This window comes from Coenobita brevimanus, chromosome 21, assembly GCF_032717465.1.
Source record: "Coenobita brevimanus isolate Jiangsu-jjx chromosome 21, ASM3271746v2, whole genome shotgun sequence".
Taxonomy (NCBI): domain Eukaryota; kingdom Metazoa; phylum Arthropoda; class Malacostraca; order Decapoda; family Coenobitidae; genus Coenobita; species Coenobita brevimanus.
Genome location: NC_136974.1, coordinates 19,560,625 through 19,587,279, shown reverse-complemented (window position 1 = coordinate 19,587,279; position 26,655 = coordinate 19,560,625). Strand labels below are relative to the sequence as shown.

The following is a 26,655-nucleotide window of genomic DNA, read 5'->3' as shown; positions in this document are numbered from 1 at the left end:
ACCAAACCCTGGTGTTTTGACAAATTTTGTGGTGTCATATGCTCAAGCTACTATACTGTATTGTACTGCAAAGCTAATGGCATGTCAGTGCTCATGTCCCAGTGCATTATGGCAATATGATTGTTAACCTCTACACCACAGTCATGTTTTTGCTCTCCTTGAGTGTCCCCCGACGATTTCGTGCTCCGACTGACTTTTTGAAAATATTTGCCAAAAATCAGTTATTAGTCCTAGAATATTATAATTAAATGTGCCTATGGCACATACCTTCAGCTTTCTCCTGGGATGTTTGTTGAGCCTTCGTCGAGTACCGTAGGACTTGTGGAGACTTCTGAAGTTGGGTAATGAATTCTCCACTTTACACTTCCTGACACCCCGTAATATGATTACCACAGCCTGATATTATCACTAGAAACACTATTTTTTGATTTGCAAGTAGTTTGGAATCCATAAACCAAAAAAAAAAAAACACTGTGAAAGCAATGAAAATTACGAGCGCGTACAAGCTTCCCACTTGCGTTCGTTCCATGCTGGTATTCTATCATTTATTATTCATAAACACACTCACACTTTATATTCCTATTACTTTGTTACATTTATATATATATATATATATATATATATATATATATATTTTTATGCGAGGAAGAAGGAACCAAAGGCCATGAGCCCGCAATAAGAGTTCCCTCCAAGAGAAAAACAAAATACAAGAGAGAGCCAAATTTAAGATCCATTCATTTCGAGATGCCTGGACACAATGCGTTTGAAAGACTGGAGTTCATAGGCAACAGGAAATACAGACAGAGGGAGACAGTTCCAGAGTTGACTTGTTGCATAAATGAAGGACTGGGAGTAACGGTTAACTCTTGCATTAGAGAGTTGGACAGAAAAGGGATGAGAGTTTGCTGCAAGACGGGTGCTATGCGCCCGTCGTAGAGGTGGAGGAATGCATGCAGACAGTTCAGAGGAGCAGTGACCATTAAAGTAGCGATAGAAAAGAGATAAAGATGCAACAGTGCGGCGAAGTGACAGAGGCTGAAGGGAGTCAGTAAAAGGAGGAGAGTTAATGAGACGAAAAGCCTGTGACTCCACCCTATTGAGAAGAGCTGTGTGTGGGGAGCCTCCCCACACATGAGAGTTGTACTCCACACAGGGGCGGATGAAACCTCTGTATAGAGTCAACAGTTGTGCAGGGGTAAAGAAAGAACAGAGTCGGCTTAGCACACCCAATCTCTTGGAAGCAGATTTTACAAGAGATGTAATATGATCTTTCCAAGATAAGTCCCAAGTAAATGAAACCCCAAGCATATATATATATACAGTATTTATCCATAAGTTTCCTTCAGTAATAGTAGTTTATTTTCACTCCAGGCAACTTTCTCGTTTAGTAAACAAGCGTAGAGAGCACAGCTTTGACTGTCATTATTCCAAGTATTTGTCTCATATTCTTATAATAGTAATTAATTACATTTCTATTTTATTTACACTATGTTATACACTGCCACTTCCAGTAAATAAGGGCTCCTTTCCCTTGGAGCCAGGATGAACTTGGGACACTGAAGCACTCATAGTTTATCACTATTTCCTCCACTGGCTCATCACACGATTCAACAGAAAGATTGTAGCCATTGTCCATCATTATCATGCATAAATTAGCTGGTTCATGCTCCATAGCAGAGTCATTTAGTCCTTTACCCCTTCCCAGAAGAGGTTTAGTAGGGATAGAGGTCACAGGGCCCTCTAGAAGCGGCGGAAATGGAGGGGCGTGAGTGCTACGTGCTTTGATCTCAAGAAACAACACTGAACTAAATGATGAGGCAGATATGGGGCCGCCAAGGGTTGACAACGTCAGCGAGGTGACAGCAACTAATTTATATGCTGTGGAATGATTGGCAGGAAATTAGGTAAATCCAGGTAAATGTAAATATCACTTAGGCTTCTCCTTTCTTTTCTTATATATATTTTTATTACGAGAATAGATTATACAGCATATTTCAAGGGGAAATTACCAGGGAAAATTAGCGAACAAGTGCATGTGGGGTGCTGCCAGGTGATAATTAGCCAACCCCAGGTGTATGGCACTATCAGTTACCTTATTTCTTTTTGGTATATATTATTTTGTATAAGAATAGGGCATAGGGCTTATTTCAATGGATGAAATCAGTGGAAAATTCCGGGGAAGATTTGCTTAACGCAGCGCGGCCGGGCAAGCGAGAGGAGAGGGTTAATGGAGGGGAGGTAGGGAAGGGAGTCAAGAACGGAGATAAATAGCTAAATTGTCAACAATGGATGGGAGTACAGGTGACATTAGCAGTGCTGACTATTGTTGGACACTGGCAGTACTGATAGATGATACAAGCCATCACTTGAAAGCCCGAGAGAATTCAAAATAACACAGAATCGCAAAAGTGATGCCCAGCGGTATGATCCATTGCGCCTGAGCATCATGAAAGTGATGCCCCGCGGTTAAAGGGTTAAACTACCCTTGGGCAGTGCTGTGTACTGTACTGTACTGTTCATGAGTGCGAACCCCCCAGTGATGTTTCTCCCCATCGATGCCAACACTTGGTAGCTACATACAATAGTACACTATGTACAGTACTCTATTACTGTATTGTATCATTACTGTATTGTGTTTATATGCTTAGATTTCATCTTTTACTCTTCGTAAAGTTTTTAAGATAGAGGGTCGAGATGGACAGACTCACATTAAACTGACTCAAAGCTGAATGTTGTGCCGGATATGCAATATCTGGCCAGCGTAGGACTTGACTGAATTCCATCCATCCATCCATTGCCAGACGCCATGTATCCCAAATGGGGTGGTCAAGGGCTTAGAGTTAATTGTTTTACAGGGAGGGGCACTAATCCTCCACCAACCCCACTTGACACGTAGGGAGTTATGCCAACAGCATCTGGTGTTCCCAGGCGGTCACCCATCCAAGTACTAACCAGACCCAACGTTGCTTAACTTCGCTTATCGGACGGGAAGCGGTGTACTCAACGTGGCAGTTACAATGAATAATTGAGAGCTTAATATATACATATACATACACATATACTGTACATATATACATACATCATCATCATCATCATCAGCCATTTGAGTATCCACTGCTGGACTGCCTATCCCGACCAAAGTCGAGACGATACAGCCAGTGTATCTCTACCAAGTGGCTTAGGCTGTCTGGTAGAGATTGCAAGTAGGGTGAGAAGTGCTCATAAGTGTAATTGTAGTGTTGGAGTGGCTTTGGATGTGAGTGTAGTCTGTGACCCAAGTGTAATCGGCCCGTGCAAGCCAGCTGGGTCCAAGCATACTTTGTAGTAAGTGGCACTGGTTCAACCACAGCACTCTTTGTGTCCGCCAATGCAGTATGTGGCCGGGTGTACACTCCTAAAGTTTATTACCCTGGCGGGGCGCGAACCCTGGTTCACCCGTGTACAAAACGCACACTCTACCACAGAGGCTCCATATATATATATATATATATATATATATATAATACTTTACACTTATGCTTCACATTCATTTAAAAGGGAAAGTAACAGCAGGAGACACAAAGAATAAAAAACACAGTAAACACAGCACGATTACCAAGCTCTCTCTCACACACACACACACACGCACACACACAATCGTAATGAGAGTACAAGGAAGAAGAAAGAAAAGAGATGACTAGCAGTGGGTAGGGAACGAATGTACCATAATCAAATGGCCTGAACAAAAAGAAAAAAAATACGAAAATGAAGGAGGCAAAGGAACAGAAGAAGGAAAGAAAAGATAATGGGCACTGGGGAAAGAGAGTAGAAAAAAAAATGGAAAGCGCTGACAATCACAAAAACAAAAGCAACAAAAATAGCTCGCTGATGTAGAAGAAAAAGATTATTTGGGAAACAGAAGACGAGGAAATTGGGAAGAATAGAAGAATGGGGAAGAAAATGTGAGCAACAGTAGTGAAAAGAGGAGGGAAGGGAGAATAAGGCACCAGAATAAAATGACGTCAGTAAATGGAAGAAGGGCAACAACAACAACAACAACAACAACAGGATCAAGAATAAAAGGATAATAACGAAAAGTAAGGAAAAACAGGAGTAAATATAAGAATAATATTCGACATATGAGGAAAGAGAAATACTAAGAACAGAACAGTAACACTCACCGAAAATACAAACCTGCACAAGAACAAGAGAAATACTAAGAAGAGAACAGTAACACTCACCAAAAATACAAACATGCACATGAACAAAAGCAGTAAAAGAAGAGTCTTTACACAGAAGAAAGATTAGGAAGATAAGGAGGGAGAGAGAGAGGAAAATAAATAGACATACATAGAATAATCAGGTAATACTAAAGCACTACTGTCCCAAGAAAAACAAGCACGAGAACAAAATCACCAGACTTAAGAGTGTCAACATATTTTAAAAAACGGAAATAAGTGGTAAGCTGGAGGAAACGAATGGAAAAGAGAAAGAAAACGGTTATCTATAGTAATAAAATAATAATATAAACATATACTCAGAAGCGCGAGGGAATAGAAGAAAGAACAAGACGATAAGGAAGAGGAAACTGTAGGGAGAAAGGGAATGAAGAAAAAGATCTTCGAGACAGAACGACTATAGCCAAAAAAAAAAAAAAAGACAACAAACATAGGCAGACATAAGCGCAACTGCAAGATCATAAAGAAGAGTACGGTAATCTCATAGCATGGTAACATGGGTGCTTGTAGGGTTAGTGGGGCAGTTCTCCAGTCACCTCCCACCTGCATGCAAACGACCCTTAAGCCTTATAGCAAGGTGGTGAATGGGACTGTTACTCCCAGCATACACACAGCAGACATGAACCCAACAGTTGCAATATTCAACTGATGAAATGTACGCCTACATCCACAATGTTCATTCTTAGCTGCAGCCAGCATTCAGCCAATAACTCACCACACTCTGCACACAGCTAGTGTGCAGCAGACAACGATTATCAAATGTTCGTTCAGCCACAAATTACAAAATATTGATCCGCTCACATGTAGCAAAATGTTCAGTCAAACACCTACACCCACGATGTTCACTCAGTTACAAACACCTTCAAACACAATGTTCGCCCAGTAACATGCCAAAGCGGAAAGGAGAAAAAAATAATCTCTATCGCTTTATTTGACTTAAGAACGGGCTGAGGTGGAGAATGGATCAACAAAACAACGAAAGAAAACACGACGGAGGGAGAACTAATAATGTCCAGTGAAATGGGCCAGACCGGAAGCATCACTCAACCCCACAAGACCATCATCTGGGCATTTTTTTTTCCTTTTAAATGTGTTCCACATTACCTCAAACAGACTAAAAGGTGTGCCAAACCCGTCATGTGCCCCCGTTCATTACTCAACTTACCAACTCGATCCCTTGTTATTTGCCTCATCTCACCAACTTCCATATCTCGCTTTCGCACACACTCATTTACCATAATCACCCACCTTCTTCTCCTATGAAACCGCCTCCCACCTTCAAACTACCTCGCATGTACTCCTTTCACCACCATATTTATGTCCGTTCATTCCAAATAATCATTCCATCTAAATACACTCTCTTCATTTCTAGTGTTCAGATACTTCCCTCCACTATAAATTTCTGGAATCACATTTTTTTTTTTAACCTATCCACTCTTCGTACTCCACACATATATTAATCAAAAACCAAATTTCCACTGACTTTCGAATTTTCGCTCCAAAGTCACACCACAAAGCCAACACTCTAAGTCAGATCTACTATCCATTTCAGAGGCGGAGTTGCGCTGTTTTTCGCAAATATCTCCTAAACGAATCGTTGGATCAGTATGGTATTTGAACACACTACTTTTGACATCCGGGCCTAATTTATGAACCTTAAACCATATTGCTATTTATGTTATGTGAGGAGTTTACTCGTGAAAAATAACAGAAAGTCGACTAGTCATGTTGATGCATTCGAAGGAAAGTGTTGCCCCCCCAACACCCTCCCAAACTATTCCTTAACTACCCCTACTTCTCCCCCTTCTCGTCCTCGTTATCCCTCCTATTCTCCCCGAGCTCCTCGCCTCCTTCATCACTCTTTTGTCCCTCCCTCATTATCCCAGCACTGTATTATAATGTAAGAATGTTATGTAGTTGTAGACGTATTGATATGATTATTTGCAATGGATGCAAGTCGTATTTCGCGTAGAAAGTACTGTACATCAGGATGATTACGTACATGTAATAGAAGCTATGCCTATATGTCTGCAGTGTTTATGGTCAACCATTGAAATTCACGAACTACAAATTGTATCACTTGTTGCCTGAACCTTCTCGGAGAAGTTATTACTATTATTACAATACTGTGTATTCATCCTAAAATGTGAACATGATCCAGTTGATATATATTGTTTTACCTGTCTCTATTTATATTATTACAAAATTATAAACTACAATGCTCTATTGTATATGATGCATAATATTCATTAATATATACATATATACATCGTCATTTTATTGTAAATACTATTACATACATTCCATTACATTTATTAAGTTGGAGCAATATATCATATTGTAGGAATAAAACTATGTAAACAATATAACAAAATTTATTCAACATCACTTTCAAAGAAGACGTCATCATCTTCATCATCACTGGCGATGTTGATAATAATGGGTTCCACTCCCTCGTGTATGTTGTCAGTCTTCCAGTATTCTTCTTCAAATTTGCGGGAGTGCTGAACAGCCCCCGTCCACACGTCCTTGTGTACCATATGCCTGGCTTCCTCCAATCTATCCTGTAGGTCCGTCCGGGTAAACCGTTGTAGTGTGGAGCGCACATGGCGCTTCATACAGCCCCATACTTGCTCGATGGCGTTGAGTTCTGGGTGGCCAGGTGGCAACCGTATGACCTCGTGGCCCCACATACGGATGGTGTTGTCGATTTTATACTGGGGTTGTGGGCGGTTCTGCTGGCAAAGGAGCAGCAGCTCAGGGCGAGTGGCAGCAGGTGGGATGGAAATTTTGTGCTGCTCCAGCCATCTGATGAGGTCCGCCTTCCTGGTGGCTGTGGTAGGGCATCGACTCTCCTCTGTTAGCTGACTGTGGTAAGGTGCATTATCCAGTACAAGCACCGATGGGTTTGGCAGTGACGGAAGGAGCTGCGTTGTTAGCCATCGCTGGAACAGTTCTCCGTTCATTTCCCCATGATAGTCACCCTGGTTACTTTTGTCTGGGTAGCACAGGTAGGAACCGTCAACAAAACCTTCGTCCGTGCCAGCTGCGACCACCACAAATCGCTCCCCTTCACCAGGTGGTACCTGACGACTGTAGGTGGTGCTGATGGGAGCCTGAGTGGTATCTACCCACTCCCTACTGTGGCCCATCCTGGTGGTAAACCATGTCTCATCCACATACATCACCGTTCTTCCCTCCTTCTGGTGGCGTTGTAGAGCCCGGAGAGCGGCTATCCGACGACACACCACCTCCAGCGATTCCCTCCTCACATACATCTTGCGTTGTGACCATCTGTATCGGAATCCCATGGTGTGCATGATCCGCCAAACTGTTGTTTCAGAGGTATCCTTAGGGATAATACCAGCTGTTTTCAGATCAGCTGATATGACACTGAGTGTGAAATGTTGTCTTTCTGAAAACTTTCTGTGGATGTGGCGGCGTATTGCACCGACAGTAAAGTTGTCGAAGCATCCCGTGTAGGTTGTGGACGGTGGTGCTGGTGTGGAAGGGGAGGATGTGGCGGCTTTGCTGACAATGCTCCTCACTGTTGACACACTCGTGCCCATGATGTTCGCAACTCGCTCGTAAGGCCTGTGTGCATAAAGATCAGTGTTGTTCTATTTTGCATTTCTTCTATAATATGACATTGCGACATAATACAGTCTGCCTTACTGTTATATATGTTAAGAAACGTGTACACATAACATAAAACAGAAAAAAATTTGATATAGATAGCAAGTTCACTTACACAGGAAAGTCTATTACATCAATACTCGCATAATGCAAAATATGGTAGGTTATTATAGACATAAAAGACTCGAAGGAAAAGGGTCTTGTGGCTCAATCTTTACCCACAGCCTTATGAACCAGCAGCATCTTACTTTGCTTTCACAGCCAGAGACCTCGTTCTTCCCTATAAATAATTGACTCCAAGATTATTGGTATAATTGTTATCCATGAAATCATTATGATTTTTATTTTTCAGTGATTCTGCCAACATTATTATACACTTATATAGCAACAGTACCGATTGAATTTTTTTGGTGTAATTTTTACTTTTTATACCATTGTCTAGCAAATGCTCGAACAAAATAAAGTGAAGTGGGTGGTTATTATGCCCTTAGTATTCAAAGAAACACAGCACATATACTATAAACATGGACAAAACTATGTACTCACCTATTCAAACTTATGTAAGTTCGACCACGGGTGCTTTCCCTCTTGAACAAAGTGGCAAGACGAATGATAAAAGCTGTCCTGCATCCACGGGGGCAACGGGAAGACATTGTAGATACTGTTGTTAGTGGGCGTGCCTCGACAGTCAATGATCTATCCCCTGTACCTGCTGATGTCATAACCTCGGGAAGGGGAAGGGGGGGTACCTCAGAGAGGGGGAAGTGATACGGGAGACTGAGGATATTCAATGAAAGCATAAATTGCTTATTAAAAATAAAAGATGAACAAATAAAGCTACCATGAACGATTTTATTTGGTTGCCCAAAAACAAAACTGACTTCATATTTTTGGTAACCGTAGATACATCGGTAATGATACGGCCATAACAACGTAATTAGCCAATGATTTTATGGTCGTTTGACCCACTCTGGTTTTCATGGCCACACACAACAGTAGGTAACTCTGTTAAATAATATTACTAATGTATGATAAGTATATACATACTGTCATATTCAGATATTATGTATGCAATTAGAATGAAAAAAGAAAACGGAAGTGCAAAGATGAGAGAGGGATGGTGTGACTGGGAGTGAAGAGGGAAACGGGGAGGGGGTGAACGCGATATTGGGGGGTAGGGAAGGAATGGTCAGAGGGTTGTTCAGGGTGGTAGTGGAGGAGCTACCCCACACAGTCGCACTCGTCCGATTTTGTATAACACCTTAGATTTGATGACTGGATTAGGCTTAATATCCTTCAGTAAACTCCTAATGTAACATATGTAGCAGTATGGTTTAAGGGTCATAAATTAGGCCCGGATGTCAAAAGTACTGTGTTGAAATATCATACTGATCCAACGATTCGCTTAGGAGATATTTGCGAAAAACAGCGCAACTCCGCCTCTGAAATGGATAGTAGGTTTGGTATGAAAGCCTTTATATCGCCAGCCACTTTTCCTTTCTTCACTGTGTCAATATACTTTCCCCTTCCTTTGCATGTATACTTTTATTTTTTTCTGTTGCTGCATCAAGGCACTTAACTCACAGAATGCGGCAGTTGGGTTGTAAAACAGGCTCTGTGATGTAATCCGGTCATTTAAGAGGCCAATGCAAAATTTTAAATTGTACAGCATCTTCTTTGAAATCTTATGACATATCTACATACCTGTACGAAAAATTTGTGATCATCTCCCGATAATTGTTACTGTGATCGGAAATTCCATATTTGGCGGAAAACTGGCAACTACACTAACGGAACTCGATGAGGTATAAACCTAAGTGAGTTGCCAGTTTGTCCAATACGCCAGGTCTTGAGTATTATGTGCTACTTCTGATATACCTCAACCCACCCATGATGGAGGAGGCATTAGGTGACTGGTCTGTCTTTGCGTGCATGTGAGCGTGGGCCCTTGCGTCTGTAACACTCTTGTGGGCGCAACATCCGAACCCACTGACGGATTTCCACCAGACTTTCGTCAGTGATGCAGAATGTGAAGATAATGAACTGATTAGGTGAGCTAGGTCATGGGATCAAAGATCTAGTTCATATGGGGTGGATTAGTTTATCTTTGTGGGCACGATATCTCTTGAACTTCTGGAGGGATTTTGACCAAACTTTAGTCAGTGATACGGTATGAAAAGATGATGAACTGTTTAGGTCAGTAGGGCCAGGGGCTCAAAGGTCGAGGTCATTCGACTTGGATTATCTTTGTGGGTGCGATATCTCCTGAGACCAGCTAAGGATTTCGGCCAAGTTTTTGTCAGTGATACAGTATGAAAGGGTGATAAAGTGATTAGGTTAGCAAAGTCAAGGGGTCAAAGATCAAGGTCATATGGGCGTGGGCGCGATATCTCCTGAACTCCAAAACGGATTTCGACCAAACTTTTGTCAGTGATACAATATGAAAGGATGATGAAGTAATTAGGTCGGTCAGGTCAAGGGGCCAAAGGTCAGGGTAACATGGGTGTGGATGCGATATCTCCTGAACCCTCTCATGGATTTCGACCAAACTTTTGTCCATGATTTAGCATGAAAGAACGATGAATTGATTAGGTAAGCAACGTCAAGAGGTCATGGGTCAAGGTCATATAGGTGTCGGCGCAATACCTCCTGAACCACTCGACGGATTTCGACCAAACTTTTGTCAGTGATACATTATGATTGAACGATGAATTAACTGATTAGGTCAGCAAGGTCAAGGGGTCAAAGGTCATGGCTGCGATATCTTCTGAACCTCTTGACGGATTTCGATCAAACTTTTGTCACTGAAACAACATGAAGGGATTATGAATTGATTAGGTCAGCAAGGTCGAGGTTAAAGGTCAAGGTCAGATAGGGTTGACTTATTAGCCTCATTTCAACCCACAATGATTCCTATCATGGAGGTTGTATAGCAAGTCCATGTGCAAGGCAGTGTGGGAGCATAACAAGCAACACTGCGTTGATAGCTGGGGGCCCGAGTTCTCGGTGCTTCATGTACCTTATATTTCCAGCTCTTCCCACAACAGCTATCAGCACTGCATTCGATTTTAACATACAAACCACCATTGCAAATGGATCAAGAAGTGCAAGAACTTTTTTCTAGGTCTTCCAAGTCTCTTTGCACCTTCATATTTGTATGTGGATGTGATGGAAAGCGTTAGGAGAAATATACTGAGGTGGTCTGGCCATGTGGAGAGGATGGAGAGCGAGAGACTAACAAGGGAAGTGTATATGGGGTAAGGGAGGGAGAGACCGAGGATGAGATGGAGGGATGGAGTTGAGAGGTAAGTGACAGAGAGGGTGTGAGCTAGAGGGAAGACAATGAAATGTTGGGGGACAGGACATCAAGAAGGGGATTTGTTTGTGGCCACCCCTCACGGGATTAAGGCGTCTGGCAATAGATGGATAGATAGACCCTTTTCACAACTCCATTCGGTCCCATTCTCTCAACATACCCATACCATCTAAACACAGTCTCTTCAACTCAAGTACCCACAGACTTCCTTACTCCACACCTTTCATGAATCACATTATTTCATATCCTAGTCACCGCTCCACACACATTCCTCAAACACCCATCTCCACAGTTCTTACTCTCGACTCCTCATTTTCAAGCCACACCCGAGTTCCCCACCTATACGTTAGAGCTGAAAATAACACTACTCTCGCAGCCTCCACACTCAGACCTCTGTTACTTTTCAAGGCCATCATAGAACCAGCCACTTTCTATCCCTGAGCCACTCTACTTTCCACTTTTGCACATTTACTTTTCTATCACTGAACCAAGGTACTTAAACTATCTTTCCAATTCCATTTTCACTCCGTGCACCATACCATCACACTGAGAGTCACCGTCTCTCTCAACAGCCATTATTTTATTGCTATCGACATTTATTCTCAAGAAACGATGCTCATAAACATCTGCAAAATTCTGCGTCTGTCAATCAAACTCTTGTCCACTATGTGCAAGCAACATTACATCGTCTGTATGCATCAGATTTGAGTTACTCCATCACTCACCACTCCTTACCAGCGCCACCCCACACCATTACTCGTATTTATACCTTCCTCATCGTTCATATATATATATATAAATGTTGAGAAGAGGATGTACGAAGAAGCTAGGAATACGGTGCGAGTGGATGGTGAGCTGAGTGAGTTCTTTGATCTCTGTGTGGGACTGAAACAGGGTTGTGTGATGTCTCCATGGCTGTTTAATATATACATGGATGGGGTTGTAAAGGAGGTGGAAGGTAGGGCAGTGTAGTGGATGTGGGGGTGGCTCTAATGAATGAGGGTGAGATGTGGTAGATTCCGGTGTTGCTGTTTGCTGATGATACTGTATTGTTCAATGAAAATGAATGGGAATTGCAAGGTTTGGTGAATGAATTTGGGAGAGTGTAGGAAGAGGAATCTGAAAGTAAATGAAAACAAGAGTAAAGTTATGGTGTTTGAGAGAAATGAAGTCACAGAATGTACAGTGAGGTTGGATGGTGAAGATATGGAGAATGTGAGTGCATTCAAGTACTTGGGTAGTGTGATGAGTAAGGCAGATGAAGTGCTTGAAAGGGTACATCACGGAAGGAAGGTTGCTGGTTCACTGAAAGCAGTGATGAGAAATAGGGATGTGAGTATGGAAGTTAAGAAGTCACTGCATAATAGTATTGTGATCCCTACCCTGACGTATGGAAGCGAGGCATGGACCCTGCTAGAGGGGAACAAGTCAAGAATGAGAGTAGTGGAAATGAGTTACTTGAAAGGAGCATGTGGAGTGACATGGAGAGACAGGTTGACGAATGCAGAAGTGAAGGATCGCTGTGCGGTGGAAGTGGATGTGGTTGAGAAGATTAGGAGAAATACACTCAGGTGGTTTGGACATGTGGAGAGAATGGAGAATGAAAGACTGACTAAGATTTTCTATGTAGGTGAGGTGGAGGGAGGGAGAGGGAGGGGAAGACCGAGGATGAGGTGGAGGGATGGAGTTGAGAGGTATATGATGGAGGGGGGAGTGAGTTGCGGGGAGGGGAGGCAAATGGTGGGTGACAGAGCCACTTGGAGGCGTTATGTCTGCGGCCACCCTTTGCGGGATTAGGGCGTCGGGCTATATATATATATATATATATATATATATATATATATATATATATATATATATATATATATATATATATATACTGTATATATATATATATATATATATATATATATATATATATATATATATATATCATTGGCTCCCACATTTCCACATTTCCTGTGCGAGGGATTTTGCTGGAAGGGTGTTAGGCATACCGCCCTCCGCCTGTCGGCTCATAGTCGCGAAACTCATAGGTCCCTAACCTGGGGATCCCTTCTTTATTAAAATTTGAAAATGCCCAGTTCCGTCATAGATTGAGGTCACTGGGCACCAATGGGTTAAAGAAGCTAATAGGTTTGCTAGCTTTAACCCAATGGCTCCCAGATTTCCTGTGCGAGGGATTTTGCTGGAAGGGTGCTATAATCAGTTTTCTTTATCGAGGCGAAGATGCACTTGACAGGTCGGTGATGATTGGCTGAATGCAACATGTCCGAAAAACATCGTTGTATTTCAAATAAAATACCAGGCAATATGAATCGAAAAATATTTACTAACTCCAATTTCTCCCTGAGATACATGTTGCATTCAGCCAGTCATCACCAACCTGTCAAGCGCATCTTCGCCTCAATTAAAAAAAAAAAAAAAAAAAAACGAGTATTGGTGTACTGCCCTCCGCCTGTCGGCTCATAGTCGCGAAGCTCATAGGTCCCTACCCCGGGGTTCCCTCTTTCATTAAAATTTGAAAATGCCCAGTTCCGTTCTATATTGAGGACACTGGGCGCCAGTGGGATATATATATATATATATATATATATATATATATATATATATAATATAAGTAACCATGGACACATGACACAGTGTTGTCTCACGACAGCACTGATCTTGGGCCATTCAGTCAGATACCCACTTACCGTTATGCATGCTTAATTACTTTCATTAAAACTTCACGACACTCATCATTTAGCCATCTGATCGATACAAACGCAGATCCTTCAACAATAATGATGTTATTATCTTTCTTAGCATGTCTTCATTTATGTATGTGAACGTTATTCTCATATTTGCAAGCAGTGTATACATGTTCCGTACCTTCTCACTGATGTGGTCAGTCGGAGATAGTCTGTTATTGATAATCACACCATTGTTTTCCTTGTCATATGCTTTCTCCAGATCCATAAATGCCATGAATGCACTATAGTTTTTCTCACAAGCCTTCACCACTATCTGTTTCATTGCAGATATTTGATCCACACATCCTCTACCACTCCTAAAGCCACCCCAGCCTTGGGATCTGTGAATAGAAGCGTAAGTGATAAGGCGGGCCATGGTCCTTGCTCCAGCTACCCTTGTCCTGCAGCCTCACCGTGGAACAACATCCGGTAAGCAGCAGTCAGAATAAACTAAGAAACTCTGATAATAATGCCGCTCAGACAACTCTACGACAAAAGCTCAAGCAACTAAAACAACAGCTCCAACATGCCTTCACACTTTAAAAAAATAAAATAAAATACAACCAACTCAAAGCCACTTTCAGATAAAGTAAAACCAGCCGAAACCGAGATCAACTCACCTCCATTAATAAGATCGTGTTAACTTCAACCAAATCAATTTTACCAAAAGACTGCATCTAATCTACACTAAATCTGATCGAATCACACTAAAATCTACCAAAAGAGTACGTACAAATGACATCATGATATACGAAAACTACACTAAATGCTCTCACACCAAATCAGTCAAATACATTCAATAATTGACACAACTTACTGGGATCGAAGCGGACTTCAACAGCGTCTCTAACCACCTGGGGGGCCTGTGGATGAAGGGACAGGTGGAATGGCGGTCCGTGACCGTTACTCCAGTCGTCCCTGTCTCCTAGCCTCACTCTGGCCGCCTCTATCCCCGTGCGTGCATCGTTTTCCGTTACCAGCACCTCACGTGGCGGGGACAGGTGAGGTGGGTTGTCGTTCACGTCCGTCACGTCCACCTGGGAAGTCGGGTTAGAGGGTTGGTTAGGTTGGGACAGGAAAAAGGGAAACAGGGGACAGGTCATTATGGGACAGGCAATATGTCATTAAAGGAAAGGTATAGCTCATTACCGGATGGGGATAAATCACAGAGAAATAGGACACATCAAAAAGGAAAATGGAGAAGCCATTCAAGGATACGGGATACATCACTGAAGGACAGGATACAGATTATTAAGAGCTAGGGGATAGCCCATTAAGGATAGGAGACAGGCTATTAAGGAACAGAGGACAGGTGGTTCAGGGTAGTGGATGGTTTGTGGTTAGGATACGGCGAGGGACAATCAAACAGGTCAAAAGGTCGTTAAGGGATAAAGAACAGATGATTAGTGGATCGTTGAAAATACAGCATACGTGGTTTGACGGTGGGCGTTGGGCACAGGTGGTTACGGTAACAATGAAGAACTGGACAGTGGCAAAGGCATGGACAACAGACTGTAAGGGATAGTATAGAGGAGAATAAAGACTGACGCGAGGTATTGTACAAGTTAGTACAGAAGAGAATAAAGAATGGCCACAGGTATGATGTCGGAGTGTAGTCTGGAAAGAGCATGAACAAGCCAAGAAAACATGTCACCGTAGTGATGAATTGGGATTCGAACCGTCTACCACGTCATATTATGTGAGAGAATGATGGGTGAATGGGTCACTACGAACAAAACAGGTGACGACTTGATGATGAACAGGAACATAGATTTCAGGAAATGATTAATCTTTTCACTAAATGTACAGTATGTCTTTACTTTTGGGAATCATCTCCTAACCATTTCAGTAAGTTTAGGTATGACCCTTGGAATGGAAGGATAACGTGCAGACCTAGTTAATCCCTTTGTCTTCATCATTATCCCTCTTTCTTTTCCTACCTTTGGATGAGGTGAGGTAGGGGTCCACACACACACACACACACACACACACAAACAGAATGAGAATCTGACTGAAGTCTGCGAAGTAGAATGGGCCACACTCTGAATCACTCAACATGTAAGCCCTAGAAATTCAAACTCCATACCGCAGACATATCAATCCACTCTTACGCTCTTCGTACCACCCATCAGGTAGAATTAGTCCGACAACTATCACTTCGGTGAGAAAGAACAAGTGTGCAAGGTCCTTGTCATATACTCCTCAGAACAAAATTCCACCACTCAGCTCAATTTGTTGTCAGTTCCTTAGTTTCATTCCCTCATATATCTCGCTTTCGCACACTCTTTTTAACCATATCTATCCATCTTCTTCCTAACTAACGACGCCTCGACCTACTTTCAAACTCGCTGAGGCATGCCCTTTATGCTTTTCACACTCAAGCATGACCATAACAATTAAGAACACTCTTTTTGACTGTGGTGTCCACAGACTTGCTTCGTCCGCATCTTCAGGAAATCACATTAAACCTTATCCCCCCTACTCTCTCTACTCCATATACATCTCTCAACAGCCCCATCATCATGCCACATCATAGCCTGACACCTATGTAGGCCCTACGACTCCTTCATGCAAGCCTCTCGTAGTCGCAACATTCCGCCCTCTGCTTTTTATCACGACATTCATAGCACCATCCACTTTCAATCCCCATGGCACACTAGTTCGATTTCTTTCTTTTCTTTCTTCTTTTTCTACTACTTCTTCTTCTTCTTCTTCTTCTTTTTTTGCATATTTACATCACCTTCCTATTACTGTGCGTCACTGTGCCATGGTACGTAAATTCTCTCCCCAACTTAAGTTTCTCTCCATTGACCATAGCATCACAAGGAGAGTCACCATCTCTCTCAATAATCACCACTTTACTTTTATCTACATAAACTTTCAAGGCAGGACACTCACAGACATCCACATAACTCCCCTCTCCAATTTACCAAGCACATGCCTAGTATTTCCAAGCATCCGTGCATCATCTCCTAGCATCAAATTTCAAATATTCAACCCTCACAATTAATTACCGGTGCCATTCCCCCTCAGTGATACATATTTTCACCTCTCTTATAACCCCATTCATATATCAGTTGGAGAGCAACAGGAACATCACACAACCCTGTCTCATTCCAACAACGATCTTGAAATATTAACTTAAATACCTATCCATCCTCATGCTGTTTAATTATCATCATAAAAACTCCCATCGGCTTTCAACAGCTTACCATCCACATCATGGATACGTGATTCTTAATACCTCTCTGTTTGGCATTTGGTATCCTATTCCCAGATCCGTAAATGCCAAAAATACCTGATAATTCTTCTCTCAAGTTTTCCAGTGTCTGTCTCATTGCAGTTATTTGATTAAAAAACCATCTACTTCTAAAGTCACCTTTTTTCGTCACTCACCCGGCCTCCGGGTAGATAAGTTTCTTTCTCTGTCATAACTTCTCCCTATACCTTTCCTTCAACACTTAAGAAATTTATGCCACGACAGTTTTTGCATTCACCTTTTATCTTGTATTGGGGTACAATCGCAGCCTTATAGTACTCAACTAGTATAGTTTCACTCATCCAGGATATTGTACGTATATATCTCCAACTAACGTTTATTCTCTCTCTCTCTCTCTCTCTCTCTCTCTCTCTCTCTCTCTCTCTCTCTCTCTCCAATCAATCATCTCCGCATGCACGTCATCAACATCTTCTGCCTTTCCAATTATATATTTATTTTTTTTAGCTTCATCAACGCATTTTTCACTTTTTGCCATTGTCACATTCCCTGGTACTACGTTCTTCCTCTAAGCATAAAAAAACTAATAATGTTTACTACAGTTCTGTTCTCTCATTCCCATTCATCTGCCATCCAAATTTTTTTTTTTTTATCCGCTTCTTTCTTCACGCCCATTTGTTAGTATTTTCCCCCTATCCTCTCACACTTTTACAGTTCTTTAGACCTCCATTTCTACATACAGCGTCTTTCCAGAATAGTTCTTTATTTTTACAGCAGTTTGCATTCATTTTCTTCTTCCAAAATCGTTATCTCTTTTCTTTTCTCTTTTTACTCTACTCTTCGCATGCTTCTTACTCTCAGTGTACTCCCTTTTTTCATTTGAACCTTTTTCTTGCATTCACTCTAGCCACTTCTTCCTCTTTCCTCTGCTGCCCTCTCAACCTCTTCATTGCACCACACTACACCTATCTTCATAGTTGCTAACCTCCTGGCACCACACACTGGTCTGACATTCCATAATAAACACTCTCTATATGCATTTCACAAGTTGTCTAGTTTCATTCAATTCAAAGACCTCAACTCCTCCACCCCCTTCACTTGGTATTCATCCGCCACTTCTTTCTTTCTCAGCTTTTCCACTTTCAGTCTTTCAGGCTGTCTCCTCTCTCTCTCTCTCTCTCTCTCTCTCTCTCTCTCTCTCTCTCTCTCTCTCTCTCCTTTCTGCTAAATCTTCATACAACAATCATATGATCAGCTAGACCTTTGCATCGTCCTCTCACCGCCCTCATATCAACAACACGCCCAGGCATTTTTCTCTACCAGAACACAATTCGTCACCCTCCTTTCAGGCTTCTCTCTATTCTCTCCGTATTTTGTATATTGATATGCATCTCTATGCTTAGAAATGAATAAAAATGCTTAAACTCTTTTCCTGACACATATCCTTCAGTTACTTTCCTTTACTGTTTCTCTGGTACTCCAAGCAGACCATTATATTATCATTTGCAGAATCAATGTCAATTATGCGTATCGTGCCACCGTGGTTGAAGGAAATCTAATTATAAGTCATTTCCAGGTAGCTTGATTATACGCGTCCCGGCGACGTGTTCAGAATGATTTTTCTTTCTATATTCAAAGGACTGTTCAGTTTAAAGGTGATTTTTAGTTATGAAGGGGATATACTATATATATATATATATATATATATATATATATATATATATATATATATATATATATATATATATATATATGTGTGTGTGTGTGTGTGTGTGTGTGTGAGTGTTTGGTAGGTGGGGGAGCTTACCATCCACTCACTCGATGTACAGTAGTGCCACTTTCGGTGTCTAACCTATCCTCTCTTCCATCCTTCCTCTACTGTCTTTCATTCCTTCATTCTTTCCTCATTCTTCTGCCTTCGAGTGACTTTATACTCTCTCAGTCTTTCTTTCCTTCATTCTTTCCTCTTCCCTTTACCTATGGGTGCCTTTACACTGAATGACAAGCCATATGGTTTCATGTACACCAGGAAACCATTTACTACGCTGGGTGGTAACCATATAACCAAATTATGGCACCTGGTGGTTTAGTGGGTAATTAAGGTGCTCTAATTAGATTGAGCCTGAGTAGGTTTATATCCAAGGGATGGTTGGGGTATATTGCTCACGTAGTGCTACTCAGGGATGAGTGAGGTTGGTCACTCTCATCTAAAATGTCAGGACAAACTTGACCAGCCCCGGGTTCCCACGCTAATCATGGGGCGACATAGCATTGGATGATGGATGGATGGATTATATATATATATATATATATATATATATATATATATATATATATATATATATATACTTAGGCTGCTTCCCCCAAGGAAAGGGAGGTAGCCGAGACAGGACGACAAACTCCCTATTTACTCATCCATTCAAACACATTCATTCGCATCTTAGCCCCAAAGAGGAGAACGGACAGATCCTCACCGCACCACACTGCACAAGGGTCAACTGCGCAAAGCAATCAGTGACATCCACAGCAGGGCCCGACAGCAGAATTGGTTTACCCCTGCCACATCATAACAGATCCATCCCCTTACCCGCACCTGACCTGACTAGCTGATCAGACCAAAAATGCGGGAGAATATCCCCTCAGGGGTGCGTCATCACTTATTCATTCACAATTTCTCTCCATTTATTTCTGTCACGCACAGCCACTCTTCCTTGCTCAACAGACATCCCTCTAGCATCCAACGCTCTCTTCACACTGTCCATCCATCCTATTCGTGGTCTTCCTCTCAGCCTTACACCTCTCACATCAGATCTAGTTATCTTTTTCACCAATCGCTCATTATCCATTCTCTCCATATGCCCAAACCATCGCAACACCCTCTGCTCAACTCTACCAGCCATCTCCCAAACAACTCCAGTTCTCCTTCGCACTTCATCATTTCGCACCCAATCCATACGCGTCACTCCACACATACTCCTCAGACACCTCATCTCTATTATATTCAAACTTTTCCTCTCTGCTATACCCATATTCCATGTTTCAGCCCCATATAATTCAGTCGGTACCACAACACCCTCATACAGCCTTCTCTTTACATCCATTCTAAGCGAACGACATTTAAACACTTTTTTCATTCCTCCCAGCACCTTTCCTACTTCATTTATTCTAAACTTCACTTCTGCATCTATTCTTCCATCCACAGCAACATGTGACCCTAGATATTTAAAACAATCTACCTCCTCAAGCAACTCACCATTCAAAACTATATTCATCCCCCTACCATCTATCAACCTCGTACACTTCATCACTTTACTCTTATTCTAATTTACTTTCAATTTTCTCCTTTCACGCACCCTTCCAAACTCCTCTACCAACTGTCTCAATCTCTCCTCTGAATCAGTCACCAGTGCAGTATCATCTGCAAACAGCAGCTGCTTCAGATTCCACTCTCCACCATCAACATTAACCAGACTCAAACCTCCACCTAAAACTCTTGCATTCACCTTCCTTACAACACTATCCATGTAAATATTAAACAACCAAGGCGACATCACACATCCCAGCCGCAGCCCCACTCTCAAGGGAAACCAGTCACTCACAGCATTTCCCACTCTTACACACGCTCTACTATTTACATAAAAACTTTTCACCCCTTTTAGTAACCTGCCATCAAGTCCATACAATTTTAAAACAGTCCACAAGGCCTCCCTATCAATTTTATCATACGCTTCCTCTAAATCCATAAATGCCCAAAACACATCCTTGCCTTTCGCTAAATACTTTTCACACACTTGTCTCACAGCAAACACCTGATCAACGCATCCCCTCCCTCTCCTAAAGCCACACTGCTCATCACCAATCACTCCCTCTGTACCCTCTCTAACTCTCATAATTAACACTCTACCATACACCTTACCTACAACACTCAACAGACTTATAACCCTAAAGCTAGTACATTCATACTTATCACCCTTGCCTTTATACAACGGGACCACACAAGCACTTGCCCAGTCAATTGGCACCACACCTTTCTCAAAGCACACATTCAACAATCTTACTAACCAGTCAACGATAGTCACTCCACCACCCTTCAGGCATTCCACAGCACACCCATCCATACCTGCAGCTTTCCCTGTTTTCATCTCCTTTACAGCCTTCTCCACTTCCTCCTTCGTGATCAAAGAATCATTTAACTCTCCCAACACATTTATTCCTTGCACGCTTCCATCCGCCACAATCTCAGCCACCCTTTCCTCCTCTACATTTAACAATCTTTCAAAATACTCTGCCCATCTCTTCCTTACTGCATCCATTTCAATTAACATCCTTCCATCCTCTGATTTTACTCATTCTTCCTTCCCAGACTCTCCCTTTTGCACCCTTTTCACCTCCTTCCAAAACATTTTCTTATTCTGTTGAAAATTCTCTGTCAGCCGCCTAACCCACCTCTCATCTGCTGCCACTTTAGCATCACGCACAGCCCTTCTCGCTCTATTCCTCTTTTCCTTATACCTTTCATATGACATCTCATCCTTCCTCTGCAGCCACACTTCATATGCACATCTCTTCTCAGCCACAGCCATACTTACTTCCTCGCACCACCATTCACTTCCTTTTCTTACACCACCACCCACACGTCTCACACCACACACCTCTTCTGCATGCCCCACCACAGCACTCTTAAACAACTGCCATTCCTCCTCCACACTGCCATTTTCCCGATCTTTCACTGCATTCCACTCATCTTTCAATTTCTCCTGATACTCTATCTTTTTTTCTCTTTTATCCAACTCACTCACCTTCAAAACCTCCCTGCCACACCTAACCCTCCTAGCTCTCACCCATCTCTTACCTACTCTTAACTTTCCCTCCACCAAGTAGTGGTCAGACAAACCTCCACCCTCCCCTCTCAGAACTCTCACGTCCAACAATCTTCCTATTACATTCCTAGACACAACCACATAGTCTATCAAAGCTCTATCAACAACCCTTCCACCCTCCTGTCTCACCCATGTATACTTATAAATATCTTTCTTCTCAAACAGAGTATTCCCAATCACCATCTCTCGCTCAACACACATCGCTATCATTTGTGTGTTTTATGTGTCCGACTCTGGGCATTGGCCTTACAGCCTGCTCTCAAGGCCCAGTAGTCCTCCTACAAACCATACATCTTCTCCATGTCACCACTTCTCATACAGGACTGGTGTATTGGTATTAGCGGGGGTATTTTTACATGTCGGAGGGTCTTCCGGTACATCGGTAAAGTCTGACTTTATGCAATTCAAATCCTTAAACTGTTCCCTGCCCCAGTGGGGATTTGATCCGGGGTCCGTTAAGACTCCAGGCCACCTCTCTACCAACTGAGCTACCGCCTGTGTGTGTGTGTGTGTGTGTGTGTGTGTGTGTGTGTGTGTGTGTGTGTGTGTGTGTGTGTGCATGCTTATGTAAATACACTCAAGCATTTCGTGGCCCTACCGGGCTGCTCAGCGTTTCTGGATCACTCTTCGCTTTACTCAAAAACAATGATTAATGTATCGATGCGGGGGCAAGTTCGTCGCTGTACCAACAGTAGCTCCTGCAAACAATGAGAACAAATAGGGGTCCAGCACCCCTTTAGAAAATTTCGAACATGAAAGTGAAACTGCCCATCAGTGACCCAGTTGCAACCATCGTGCCTAGTTACCTCCACCAACGAAGCTGCAGAAGGTTATTTATTCAACGAAGCTGCAGGAGGTTATTTATTCACCTACGCTTGTCTCTGTGTCTGTTTTTCCAGACGATATTTCCAAAAGTTCTTGATGAATTTCAATTATATTTTGTGGATGGGTGGGCCATGAGAAAAAGTAGAAGTTGTTAAATTCTGGGAAGGATCCGGATGTGGATCCGGAGTATCCTGCACAGTATCTCTAAAAGTTCTCAATGAATTTCAATTAAATTTTTTCAAAGGGTGAGGCATGGATCAATAAGAAATGGTTAAATTTTAAGGTGGATCCAGATCCGGATCCTATCTCCACTGATCCGGAACTGAATCTTTCCCTATGGCAATGGCATTGGTGGAAGTATGTGCTCTATGAATGCTTTCTAGTTTCATCTATATCCCTTTTCCAGTTTTGCCTGTACTACACACACACACACATACACACACACACACACACACACACACACACACAAAGGATTATTAATGTGCGAGCGAGCGCAGCGATGTTTACTTCAAGATCTAAAGACCATCAGGTCTACTCAGTTCCTCCTAGTACGCAGGTCAGTGACGTCACGGGGCTGCCGGGGGAGGGTGGAAAGGGGGTTACCATACAAAGAAAACAACAGTGAAAATGAGAATCTCTCTCTCTCTCTCTCGCTCTCTTATAGGTATATATTTGTACATTTTCCTTGTACATTTTCATGTTACTAGCTGTCTGTGATTCCACACACACACACACACACACACACACACACACACACACACACACCGTGGGATATGGCGACGTTACGGAACGTCTGTGCGTGAGGAGGCAGGTGACGTTACATAACGTCAAGCCATTTTCGGTCCTAACTTATTGGTGAAATTGGGTGATGAGGCATCCTTGTCACCTATTGTCCTTCCCTCTACTCTCCCAAGCTTTGAGACAAGTAAAATAGAATACATATCTATCTATCTATCTCTCTATCTATCTATCTACACTGTATATATACACTATATATGTTATAATGTTATATTTGTTCAAGTAATATAGTATATACGTATGTAAGTTATATTGTTATAAGTGTTCAAGTTAAATAGAAAACACACATAAGATTTTGAAGACAATGCATAGTGTAAAGAAAGCATAAATGATGAATATAGTGTTCAGTGGTGAAGAAAAAAAGCAAATGAGTGAATAGTTTGCTAGCCTCGCCCTAGGTGCTCCTGGTGATCAGCTGTCTGCCTGCTCTCCTCCCTCAATCATCCCCTCCTCCTCCCACAGCCAGCTGAGACGTATTACCACGCATGTAACACCTCATGCCTTCGTTTTTCATCCATTTTCATCGATTTATGCATGTTTAGGCTTATTCCTTGATACTTTATTTTTCCGAAAAATATGCCGCCCCACACGGTAGTATAATTGATAAGTTGCCCGCCCATAAGGGATTCTGTTTAGGACTTGTTTTCTGACAAACATGCGAGACCGAACAAATAAAGCAATAACTTCCACTGGCAAGTTTACATAGTTACATATGTGATTAATTTATTTTTTGTTGAGTATATGCCTCGTTGAAGTGCTTTCTGGCCGTGGCAGCATACCAAGAGGTTTTCCATCTGTTGAAGTTTACCAAAAAAATCATCACTTGGTGTCAGTAAACCACCTGGCCTCAAACTAGCTACTTCATTCCATGTGTACGTAACCTCGCCACTTAATCCTTCCCTAAATATTGCACCATACTTTATCACACTCCACCACACCTTCTAGCACCATTCTACACCATACCAGGATACATTCCTCTTGCTTGCACCATGCCTTTCCACACTCCACCACACCTTCTAGCACCATCCTACACCATACCAAGATACCTACATCTTGCACCATACTTTACCACACTCCACCACACCTTCTAGCACCACTCTACACCATACCAAGATGCCTACATCTTGTACCATGCCTTACCACACTCCACCACATCTTTTAGTACCATTCTAAACTATACCAAGATGCCTCTACCTTGCACCACATCAATTATAACTTACTTTTCAGTACTGCTATTCTCCAGGCTGGAACTGCATCATCATTCAATATATTCAGGTGCTTAGGGCAAGGCAGATTGAGTGGTTCACGCTTGAGGTGTCTCTTGTAAGCAATGGGTTCAAAATGGAGACTGCAGACCCGAGCGTTTTTTACATTAATAGGTTCCTTGAGGTTACACAGTTGGATCCATTTACTTCTTAATTCTTAATTTTCAGGGAACCAGTGAAATTTTATATCAGGATCCTTCTTTTTTTCACTAGAACTGCATCCTCTAACGACACAAGTAGCCATATTGTCTCAGAAAATAGATTTAGGTAGAATGACTCGCCCAAAACGGGAGGTAATGTGGAGTTCCTTGCTCCTTGGTTTGTCACTCAGGGAGATCTTGACCCGGGGAATGTCAGGACACGACGAAGCCGGTGTCATATGCAAGGAGTGACTATATGCAGGATGTTATCGTTCCCTTCTCTATTTAGCCAAAATTAATCTAACCTAACCAAACCTAAACTAACCTAACCTAACCTTATCCTAGATAAACCTAACCTAAATAAACCTAAATTAAACTAACCTTACTTCACGAATTGACATTTTTCACTGTCCACCTGTGACATACATATGTATATTTATTTATATATATTTATCTATCGACCTATAGGTACAGTCAACGACAAAAGTTCGCTCGCCTCCCCTGCCGATCTATCATAACTGAGATTCAGACTCCTGAATGCGAAGCAATGGACACAGGTGCACAGTATCGCAAACAGATGGCGAGGTGGGATGTGGGGTTGGGAGAGGGGTGAAGGAGGATGAAGGTCGGGGGGCCATACGAATTAAAGGTATGCGAACCTAAAGTAGTCAGATAAGACAATGAAACTTAAAAGATGAAAATCATATGAAGGAGAGAGAGAGAGAGAGAGAGAGACAGGGAGGGAGAGAGAGAGAGAGAGAGAGAATGGGAGTAGAATGAGTATGAATGCGTGAGAGTGCTGGCGATACAGAATGAGGGAGAGTAGAAAGCTGCATAAGCAAAAAGACAGAAGAAGGACCGATGAGATTCGCTATTAACTCGTTCCATGTGATCCAGTAACCCGCCACCATTCCCACAGCAGTGTAGTTTCAGTAAAATATATACTTCATATGATTTTCATCTATTACGTTTCATTGTTTTATCTGACTACTTTTGGTTCGTATACCTGTAATCCGTATGGTCCCCCGACCTTCATCCTCCTTCACCTCTCTCCCAACCCCTCATCCCACCACGCCATCTGTTTGCGATACTATGCACCTGTGTCCATTGCTTCGCATTCACGAGTCTGAATCTCAGAGATGATAGAGCGGCAGGGGAGGCAAGCGAACTTTTGCCGTTGACTGTACATATACTGTAGATCGATACGACATCCAGCAATCTCCATGACACATATATTTCATAAAAAGTTGTTGATAAATGGCACAATACATAACATAACATGCAGATACTTTCAACACAGCAACTTAAAGGGCACTCAGCGTATGCGCACTTAGCGAAATGGTAACTTCCTGCATAAAGTGCATACGACACCGGGACCACCGGGATAACAGGCCTCTAACCTCCCTCGTGACGTCATCATGACAGGGGGTGCCCCGCACGGAGCAGCCGGCCTCACCAACCCTCAGTAATAGCATGAACATTGCTATTATGTAACAAATTGTTAATGCTAAAATGAAACCTTCTACAAGTCATACAGAGTGGTGTCTTTTACGTATGATTTGTGATTAGAATATACTTTTCTGAAGTCAGCTTATGTTTATGTTTACTATTACAGAAAACTGCATT

At 42.2% G+C, this 26,655-nt stretch overlaps 2 protein-coding genes and 1 pseudogene across 2 annotated transcripts in view; all 3 read right to left on the bottom strand.

Moving 5' to 3' along the window:
• The window catches only part of LOC145392114 (putative neural-cadherin 2), a 613,300-nt gene that overhangs the window by 43,047 nt on the left and 543,598 nt on the right, over positions 1 to 26,655 (bottom strand). The window contains exon 16 of the mRNA XM_080266567.1: positions 14,722 to 14,941. Within this exon, the coding sequence (XP_080122693.1) occupies positions 14,722 to 14,941 (220 nt within the window). The remainder of the gene's footprint in view (positions 1 to 14,721; positions 14,942 to 26,655) is intronic.
• LOC145392335 (5S ribosomal RNA) lies at positions 2,904 to 3,022 on the bottom strand (annotated as a pseudogene).
• Positions 6,593 to 8,575, bottom strand: LOC145392040 (uncharacterized). Its single transcript, XM_080266498.1, has 2 exons — positions 8,400 to 8,575; positions 6,593 to 7,811 (listed from the first exon to the last, which is right to left on the bottom strand). Exons 1-2 carry the CDS (start codon positions 8,573 to 8,575, stop codon positions 6,593 to 6,595), a joined length of 1,395 nt encoding a protein of 464 aa, XP_080122624.1.